The sequence below is a fragment of the Balaenoptera acutorostrata genome, chromosome 20, assembly GCF_949987535.1.
Source record: "Balaenoptera acutorostrata chromosome 20, mBalAcu1.1, whole genome shotgun sequence".
NCBI classification, from domain to species: Eukaryota; Metazoa; Chordata; class Mammalia; order Artiodactyla; family Balaenopteridae; genus Balaenoptera; species Balaenoptera acutorostrata.
The window spans coordinates 44,855,882-44,865,714 of NC_080083.1; the positions used below are offsets into that span (position 1 = coordinate 44,855,882).

Consider the following 9,833-nt stretch of genomic DNA (forward strand, 5'->3'; position numbering starts at 1 on the left):
TGAAATGCTGGGCTGGGGGCTCCAGGGATCAAGACCCCACTCCACTGGAGAGGGTCAGAGCCTTTCAGCCAAACCTTCTGCACCCCCACTTGTGTCTGCACCGGCCAGCAGCTGGCCTGGACCCCTGCCTCCTCCCCGGCTCATCTGCTGCACTGCTGAGCACAGCAGCTTCTTCCGGTGGCTGGACCACTAACAGCATGCTCACCGCCTGGGGCTGGGAACAGCTGGTGCCCCCACTGTAGCTTCTGCCCTCCTCCGTGCCCACTCTGGGGGTAGCAGGACCAGTAACACCATTGGCCTGGGGCAGAGGATGTCAAGCAACCTGCTGGTGGTGCCAACTCACCATTTGGCTCTGTTGTCTGACCCACACGTGCCCTCCATCCCCCCACCTCAGCCTGAGCTTAAGCTGGCATGTACCCTGTGGGGATTAAGGTTTAGGGGAGACACAAAAAGAGGGGGCGTCTGGGGGCAAGAGACAAGAGGCCTAAAAGGGCAGAGAGATGGATACGAGGCAGTGGGTGGGGAGACGGACAGGTCCCCTCTGTGCAACCCCACCCATCTTGCTAGCACCACTCCCTTTGGCCCCTTCAGCCTTCTTTTTAACCCCCCCCCCCAATTCTTAACACCCCCTCCCCAATGCTTAGGACATTGGAGGCACCTGCTGGAGAGTGCGACCAGCCAGTGTGTACCTCCGGCCCCGGCCCTCCCTGTGCTTTGGGGAACCAGCCTAGGTGGTCCGTCTCAGCCTCAGCGAGAGCACCCACTGTACCCTGTACCCCTCCTCCAGCTTGTGGCCCTGCAACAGCAGCTGTGCCCCGTACCTCTCGGCTGCAGCCCGCTCCGAGCCACCCCCTCCCACGTCCGGTCTGGAGGACTCAAAGGTGGGTGCTAGTGTTCAAGCCACACCGGTATTCTGGGGAGTCATTGGCCCCTCCAGGCCTCAGTTTCCTCCTCCAGAAATGGAGTTGGACTTGCTCATGGAGTCTTTACCTGAGGGCCATGAGCCCCTTTAAAGGGTAAAATTATATGATGGGACCAGTTGCAAACTCTTGAGAGAATGGACGTGTCTTTTCATCAGAATTTCACAAGGCTCCAGGACCTGGAAGAGACCCAGCGGTTACTTTAAGGGGTCTGCCTGCTAAGGGGGCGCTCCTAGGTACTGCCCTGGGAAGGGCTTAGAGGTCTGTTGTGGAAAGAGGTAAGCTTAGGCCTGGGGTGAGCTTCGGAAAGAAGTGTCTTCTACATGCAAGGCTTCCCAAGAGATAGGCTCCTACAACCTGATTCTTCCTACCCACCCCCCACCCCCCGCCAAAAGTGAGGCAGTTTCCTACACCTTCAGTGACCTGTGAGAGAACAGCACCATCTCCTGGTCCATGGTGGAAACCTTTTCTGTGCTGCAGGCTCAGGAGCCTCAGTAAAGGTCCTTATTCTCCTTCCTGTCATCCCTCTACTGCCTGGAGGAAGTGGAGGTGGGCAGCCTTCAATGCCCTTCCTCCTCTGGCAAGAAGGCATCTCATGCTCCAAGTAGCTTAGCCGAGGCCCTTCTTCCAGGCCACAGCTTCCCCACATGGAATGACAGGCTTAGAGCAAGCCTAAGGATACATTATGCACAGGCTGCTATGGTGGAAACAGGCAGACCAAAAATCAGTGTCCTCTCAGCTGGGGCTCTGATGCACGTGGGTGGTGATGGAAGTTGTCTGGACTATTCTGTCCGGGCCTCCCTGCCTTGGGCTACCCACATCCCCACCTGTCCAGACTGGACGAGGACACTGCAGGCAGAGCTGGGGATAGGTCTGCTGCCCCCAGGATCGCTTCAGCCCTGCCTTTCCCACGCAAGTGCAGATGGAAACATGTGCCCAGTACACATCCTGAAGACCCCTCATTAGCCTTCGCATTACTCCCCACAAGCAAGAGTTCCTCAGAGACCAGTAGACCGCAGGGAGGTAACCAGGACGGGCACACCAGTCATAGCTGTGCCCAACTTTCCTCCCCAGACTTCTCACCTGAGCTGACGCTCCTGTATTTAACTGGCAGACTGACCCCTTCCACCTGGACACCTGTCACTCAAACTGCCACCCACTCAAAATATTCAACTCGGCTCTTCCAGGGATTCTCCCCACCACTAGTTTCTTCTCCTGATCACCAAAGGCATCTCCTGCCCAGTCCTCCAAAGCTCAAGGCCTGGGGACCAAGCCAGCCTTCTGCCTGAGGCCTCCGTAATCAGTCTACAAAGTCCTGTCTTACTTCATCTTGAATCCATTTTTTCCCATTCAGGCCGTCTTAACAGGTGAATCCAACATGTGGCTTCACCTCTTTTCTCATCTGCAAAACGGAGAAGCTAATACCCTACTTTACAATGTTGCGAAGATTATAGAATCAATACAAGTCAGTGTAAAGTGCCTCAGTACTTGGCTCACAGAGCAGATACTTCACTGAAAAATTCATTGGTGGTTACTACTACCAGTTAATAGGCAAAACAAAACCTACTTCTCATTTGCAAAAAGGGATATGAATTAAGTAACTCAAAATTGCTGTGACAAGTGTGTATATTATATCCCTTTATTCCAATTTCTGCTGAGAAAGCCTTTTTCTTTGGGCCATTTTTGATGGTTATAAACCAAAAAACAAAACAGGAAGCAATACTTTTAAGGACAGGAAAGAAAAAAAGTTTAGAAATAGAAATTGGGATGCTCAAGATGACAGCTTCAGTTCTACCTCAATAAGGCTGTCTAAAGACAGCTTAGGCAGTAGTCAGCAGTTCAAGTCCAGATCATACCTTCTGGACTGGTGGTGGTTCAAATTCCCACTGTCCTGGAGTTCCAAGGCAGTAGACCACAACCTTGAACCTCAGTGCAGTTGAGCAGTGCAAGCATATTATTTTCTGTTGTTTTAAAATAATGTGACAACTCATGTCACAACTGAATACTGGTTCCCAACCAACATTTGAGACCATGTCTGAGGTGCCACTCGTGCTCTGCTGAAAAGGGCAGTTTTGAGGCACAGTCTTTGAGGCTTGGGTAGAAGCCATTCCTCTCCTCCCTTCAAAGTAGGCCCCACACCCCACGGATGGAGGGGGCATGAGCCTGACTAGAGGCCAGGAGCCAAGGAAGAAATGAAGCAGGAACCCAGGGAAGGGCCTGTATCTCATTCCTCAGTTCTGGCCCTGTAAACAGTGAAGACCCACCAAGCAGCCAGAAACTGGAAGCAGAGAGGTAGGCAGATAAAGCCTTGTTTTTTTATTGAATGAGTGATGCATGTAATTGCTGAGGCCACTATGTACAGAGAAGAAAAGGAGAACTTTATTTCTTGGTCTCTTCCTCCTTGGACAGAGTCTTGATGATTTCCTCCTTCTTGGCCTGGAGCCGCTCTTCACGGCGCTTGCGGGCTTCCTTGGTCTTAGACCTGCGGGCCTCAGCCTGGTCCCTGGGTAATGGAAGAGAGAAGACGGGTGAGCTGCTGGGGACACCGAGAGCTCCTGCTTCAACTAGCCAATAGTCCCCACACTACCCTGACACTGATGGTAGTTGGTATGTGGGTATGTACAGGGCAGAGCAGCATATACCTCTAACACAACAACTGTATTCTGGACAGACTGCATGTAAATCAAGATTAGACATCAGCACATTTTAAATGTCTCAGAACTTGCCCCTGTGACAGACACCAATTCCTAAAGAAACTTACGCCAGAAGCTTCTTGCGAGCCTTGTCTGCCTTCAGCTTGTGGATATGTTCCATGAGAATCCGCTTGTTTTTGAACACATTACCCTTCACTTTCAGGTACAGGCTGTGATACCTGTAGGGTACAAGGATTAGAGGTTCTGGTCAGCAATGGGATCAACACAGAGGTTGGCCTGTGATCTGCTCCTCTACACAAGGCCCCTAAGCATGCAGGGTTCCTTTTCTCTCTTCTTGCTGCAGGGACGTCTTTCGCCCAAACCAGGACTTTTTGTGCAATTTCTAGACAGAAGAGCTCACCTGGCAGATAAACTTATTTCTTGGGCTGTCCTGATGGTGTATGTGGGCAGAAGAACAGGACAGAATAGAAGAACTTTCTTAGAAAATACCAAGACACATGGCTCTCTCCCCAAGGCCAATGAGACAGAGCTTGTATCTGTGCAAAGAACAAGCCATCGAAACAGCAATGGGTCTTCGTGGGCCTGAGAGAAGGTACTTACATGTGGCGGTCAATCTTCTTAGATTCACGGTATCTTCTGAGCAGCCGGCGCAGAATTCTCATCCTCCTCATCCAGGTTACCTTCTCGGGCATTCGAGCATTGGCAGTACCCTTTCGCTTACCTACGAGGAAGATGAGTCAGGCCCACTGTAGTGCATCTGGGTTACTAGAGCCAGCTGACTAGTCACAACAATAGCTACCAATTTCTGAAACTCTTTGGGTCATGTGCCAAGAGTTGTACCTCACTTTAAGTAGCTTTATTTCCACTTTACAGATGATGACCCCAAGTATTTAATTTCTTTCATTTACTCAATTTTTAAGGAAGCATAAACAAAGCAATTATTCCCCATTCACTCCACAGAATGTGGATATGACAGGGCATGCACCAAGGCAGTATGGTAAGCTGGGAGGGCTTTAAAAAGGTGATGTGACCTTCATCTCCCTAGGTCATCCTGACCCTAGGAAGCGGGTTTAGGATTTATTGGACAGTTCTCAAGCACCCAGTAGAATGGATGGGTAGGGTACCAGGGTACAGGTGCTCAATAAATGTGACCTCTTTCTACCGATACCTTCAACTCCAACACCAGTGCCAACTTTCTGATTTGCAGAGAGAAAAACACACCAAGTATCATGGAGTAGGAAAAGGGCTCAAAATGAGTCAGAATGCGAAAGGTTTCTGAATATATCCTAGTCTAGACTTAATCATTTATCATTCCCAAAGTCTTGGAGTAAAGGGAAGAATGTACTTACCTATGCCCATATGCCTGCCCTTCCGGCGAGCCAAGGTGTTTTTTCGGCATCGAGCCCGGGAATGGACCGTCACAGGCTTCCGGATAATCAGCCCATCTTTGATCAGTTTCCGGATCTGCTGACCTGGGAAACCACAATGCACCTGGTCAGTCAGGTGGGGCCTAGCCCCAAGTACACCCATCACAACCCAGAGTCCAAACAGGACATGCCAGAGACGCTGCTCACATCCCTGGTTTTCAAAAATGGTGGAAATTGGAGAACTTCTATTTCTTTCTTAAAAAACAAAACACAGCAACAACAACAAAAAACCTCTAGCCTTTTAGATGTTTTACAGCACACTCAAAATATACACATTTGGGGATATGTGATCAAAATAGGATACAAATACGGCCTAGTCCTTCAGATCCTGTTTCACCTATTAGCTACCAGTCTAAAATAAGGATTTTTTGAGCACACAGTACAACACCACAAACCCAAACAGGTAAAGGATTTCCCTCATATTCACAAAGATTCCTGCTTGACCAAACTTTCCTGAAGTTTGACCAAAGTTTCAAACTTTGAACTTTCCTTGACTAAACTTCAGGTTCCTGAAGCTTCTCTTAGGCCCATCTGTACACTTCCTTGGAAATTCTAGTTTTAGTAAAAACTCTGCTTAAGTTAGTTAAGCAGAAACCCCTACCCTTGATATCTGACCACCCAGGCCAGAATCCCCCTTACCTCTGTTTCCCTAGTAATTTTCTTTCTTTTTTTAAAAAGAAACAATTAAGACAATGTTGTGTTAATTTCTGCTGTACAGCAGTGATTCAGTTATACACATATATACATTCTTTATATATATATATATTCATTCTTTTCCATTATAGTTTATCGCCCTCTTAGTAATTTTCCATCCGCTGATCCCCTACACCATGCTCCTTGGCTATAAATTCCTACTTGCCCATGCTATATTCTGATTTGAGCTCAATCTCTCTCCCCCGAAGTAAAATCCCATTGGTCCCTGTAACTATTGCAATTATTCTGAATAAAGTCTGCCTTACAATTTTAAACAATGTCATTGAATACTTTTCCCTGTAACAATATTATGTTGAAGTAATGTGGGCATGTTGATGTTATCTGCAGGACTGACAGTCTTACTACTTTGAATTATATGCAAACAGGCCTCTAACAAAGTCTGAGGCCCCAGGTCTTTCCAATTCATCACTTCATCGGCCATCTCTACCCCGCCCCAGTCCTTGTACTGTCTCTTCACAAACCCTCCTCACAGCTATAAAACAGAACATCCACTCTAGCGATATTTATTAATATAACGTTGGGTGGTTCCATTAACTTCCATCCTGTCATTCTGGCAAGTGGCAGGAAGAGAACGTCTGGCATTCCATACTTCTGTGACTCCTCCATTTTATAACCCCCCCCAAACTATGAGCTCTCCTAGGTTCGTTAACAGTTAACACAGTCGTGTCACCTTTCATTGCACAAAGGATGAGAAAGGGGTAGGATGAAGAAGGAACTTAGACCCCAAGAACTCACGGGAGTTGGCATTGGCGATTTCATTAGTCTCATTGGGGTCCAACCAGACCTTCTTTTTGCCACAGCGGAGGACACTGGAGGCAAGCCTCTTCTGAAGCCTGAGCATACTGTGACAAACAGAAAACACTATCAGGTCCTGGAAACCATTCCTGGGCAAGAATGAGCATCCCCAACAAGACCTGCCCTTCAAAGTCTTCTAATGTTGTGAAACATAAGGGGGGGGGAGGTGCATGTGTATATGCATTTAGTACTAAAGACAAACATGTCCCCCCAGACTTTTGCCACCCACGATGCAGCCCCAGGTTAATAATCTTCCCTATACCAAGACCTTTGTAAAGCTTTGCCTGTGCGTTCCTGTAAGGGACAACAGCCCACCCTGGGATGTCGACAACCTCTAGGTTATGTCTTATTCTCTGTGTCTGTTTTCTCCTCTGGAAAATGAGATTAACGGATACAATTGGAATGAACAGCGGGCCTATGCCCTTTCTGGTACCCAGCACTAAAGACAAGTGTTTAACGTGAAGAATCCGAGGCCAGTGGGCCTGATTTGCTAGTTAATCTAGTCCTTTGCTTCCTGGGCTCGTTTTCCCTTTCTTATCCCAGTAATAAACTAGCCTTAAAATTTTTCTTATGACGGGTGTACGGGGTAGAAGGCATCAAGGTCCTAGGGATCGTTTCACTCTCGGCAGTCGGAGGCTTGGGGCCTACTCGCGACCTGTCTTACGTCACATGGAAACAGAGATCGGCTCGGAGCCATAGATCGACCCAGCGAGTAAGGGGGCCACAGCCCAGTCCCCGCCGCCGCCTTTCCTCTGCCCGCGTGGGTCTCCTCAGACACGTGTGGGACGCGAAGCCCGCCTTTGCCCCGTCCTAGAGCTCCGGGAACGCTCCCCCACCCCCTCCTCTCGAGGCTGGGAGCTAGTGTGCTCCGGCCTATCCCAAGCTCCGGGACGCGCCGCTTCAGGGCCGCCTCCACCCCGTCTCTTCCAGCATGGGCTGCGGTACCGAGCCCCGCAGTGCGGCCGCAGCCAGAATCAATCACTATCAGAGACCCGAGAGCCCTTACCTCATGGCTGCGACCGCAGCGGCCAAAGGAAAGAACTTGCTCTTGCCAGGCTCCTCCCATTATCTGTGAAGGGGAGAGCCCACCCCCCGCTCCGCTTTCGCCCGTATTCCCCTCCGGTCCTTTAATCTTCCGCCACCCTAAACTTACTTATATATTCTGTAAATACCCGGGATAATAGCAGTCTAATATCAGGAATCGGTTTTAAACTTTAAAACATAGAAAGTATCTCCCTTCGGTATGGCAAAATGGTATAGTCCAACTTCCTATTAAGCATGCGCAGCAAGGGTATCTGATCACGTGGGCAGTGGAAGCCGGAAGTCAGCTGGATTGCGCAGGCGGGATAAAGTAGTTTTACTAGAGCGGCCCATTCCTCCCAGGCATACTGGCTTCTGTGGAAGGATGTTTTGTCAGCGAGAAAAAAATGAAGCAAGAGAGAGTAATGAGGGCAGATATCAGACAAAAGCAACCTTTTATTCACTCTCCCGGTAATTGGCAGCCCCTGGAGCGCAGAATAGATCACCAAAGACATTAGTGTATGTTTTTGAGCCACTGGGGCTCTAAATCTCTCAGTGCCTCAGTTTCCTCTTGTGTATAGTGTACCTAGTTCTAATATATACGTCGCCTAATTGTGAAAATCACATGAGTTAACGTTTGCAACTTGCAAAAGAAGGCATTAAGACAAGCTCCTTGATGGCGGGATCCAGTCTTTGGTTTGGCTCACACTGTATTCCAGCGGCCATGGAGCTTTGCACGTAGTAAGCACTTGAGAAATAGCGAGTGAGTGAATGAATAGTTGCGAAAGTCTAAAAAAGAAAAATCGAATGACAGGCCCTCTCATAGTTATTTCCTCTTGCTCTGGAGCGTCCAAGGCAAAAAACTAAGGAGAACATTCCAGGGTCCAAGAAACATTGATCTGAGTTCTGGTTCCAGCTCCTTGCTTTGCTCCAGCTGATAATCCCGTATCTATCATCTGAACTTTTCCTGGCTGCTAAATAGAGCTGAGAAGGTCAAAAAGAGGAAGGGAAGGGAATTCCCTGGCGGTCCAATGGTTAGGACTCCGTGCTTTCACTGCCAAGGGCCCGGGTTCGATCTCTTCTCGGGGGAACTAAGATCCCACAAGTCGCGCGGCGCCCCTCCACCCCCCAAAATAAAATTAAAAAGAGGAAGGGATGCAAAATTTATGCCACTTCCTCACAACACAAGTAGTGTCATCGCCATTTTACAGCTGAGGTAGCAGAAATTGAAAATCTAGGTCTTTCTGACTATAAAACCCATGCCTTCTCTGTCATGCCAGGCTTTGTTGTGCCCAAGGGGAAGATGGGAGCCCTGCTCAGTATTGGCTCTTGGGGCTGGCCATCACTTGTTGCAAAACCCAGGGTGAAAAGGAGTCAGTGTGTTCCACAGTCTTCCCTCCAGCAGAACGTAGCAGGTTGGCTTATTTTTTTTTACTTTTGGCCGCACTGGCTTAACGGGATTTTAGTTCCCCAGACCAGGGATTGAACCCAGGCCCTAGGCAGTGAAAGGGCGGAGTCCTAACCACTGGACTGCCAGGGAATTCCCAGGTTGGCTTACTTTAGGGTCTTTGAACCTGCACATATCTTCTTCATTCTACGTCTCATCTCTCCTCTTTGTGGAGCCCTGGAAGGGGTCAAACAAGGAGGTAACAGGTTCTCCTGTCATGATTAACCCCTGCACAGCACCTTACAGCATCTCCAAACACCCCATCAATCCATCATTTAATTTCATTTCCCTCTTCTTCCCAGTAATCCCAGGTGACAAAGACACCACAGTACCGGCAAACCCATTTTACAGGAGAGGTGTACTGATCTGTCCAGGGCCACCACCAGAAAGAGCCTGAACCAAGTTGGCACTAAGGTCTCTTGCCAGAATCCCCTACTCTTTTTCTCTCCATAGATCATGGTGGGTGGGGTTCAGGCCTTGGGTATCTGTCCCCAATTCAAGGATGAAGGGGGAGCAATTCTAGGTCAAAAGTCATTAGACCTGGGAGTTTGCTGGTGGCCTAGTGGTTAGGATTCAGCGCTTTCACTGCGGAGGCCCGGGTTTGATCCCTGGTCGGGGAACCGTCCTGCATGCCGAACAGCGCGGCCAAAATACAGGGAAAAGAAAAAAAAAATAGGTCATAGATATGATTTTTGCCAGTCTCTCCTGTCTCAACTCCACATTTCTTCCTTTTCCCTCTCTTTCGAGGAACACAGACCTCACCCAGGCCCACCCCTGGCCTTTTGGAAGGGCTTGGGGGATGTTAGCACTAGGGCAATAGGACTCCTGAGTCCCTAGGATTTCTTGTTGCTGTCTC

General features: G+C 49.0%; 1 protein-coding gene across 1 annotated transcript; it reads right to left on the reverse strand.

The window, feature by feature from the left end:
- Positions 1-3,213: 3,213 nt before the first annotated feature.
- RPL19 (ribosomal protein L19) lies at positions 3,214-7,660 on the reverse strand. Its single transcript, XM_007177532.2, has 6 exons — positions 7,517-7,660; positions 6,451-6,557; positions 4,924-5,046; positions 4,175-4,295; positions 3,682-3,792; positions 3,214-3,423 (listed from the first exon to the last, which is right to left on the reverse strand). The coding sequence occupies exons 1-6, from the start codon at positions 7,519-7,521 to the stop codon at positions 3,300-3,302; spliced, it is 591 nt and encodes a 196-aa protein (XP_007177594.1). The 5' UTR covers positions 7,522-7,660; the 3' UTR covers positions 3,214-3,299.
- Between the last annotated feature and the right edge of the window lie 2,173 nt (positions 7,661-9,833).

What these genes read in the sequence shown, in the direction of transcription:
- RPL19 (XM_007177532.2), bottom strand. An exon ending in AATCGCCAATGCCAACTCCC is followed by an intron (nt 5,047 to 6,450) that starts GTGAGTTCTTGG and finishes GTGGTTTCCCAG; the next exon opens with GTCAGCAGATCCGGAAACTG. An exon ending in AAGAAGATTGACCGCCACAT is followed by an intron (nt 3,793 to 4,174) that starts GTAAGTACCTTC and finishes TGTACCCTACAG; the next exon opens with GTATCACAGCCTGTACCTGA.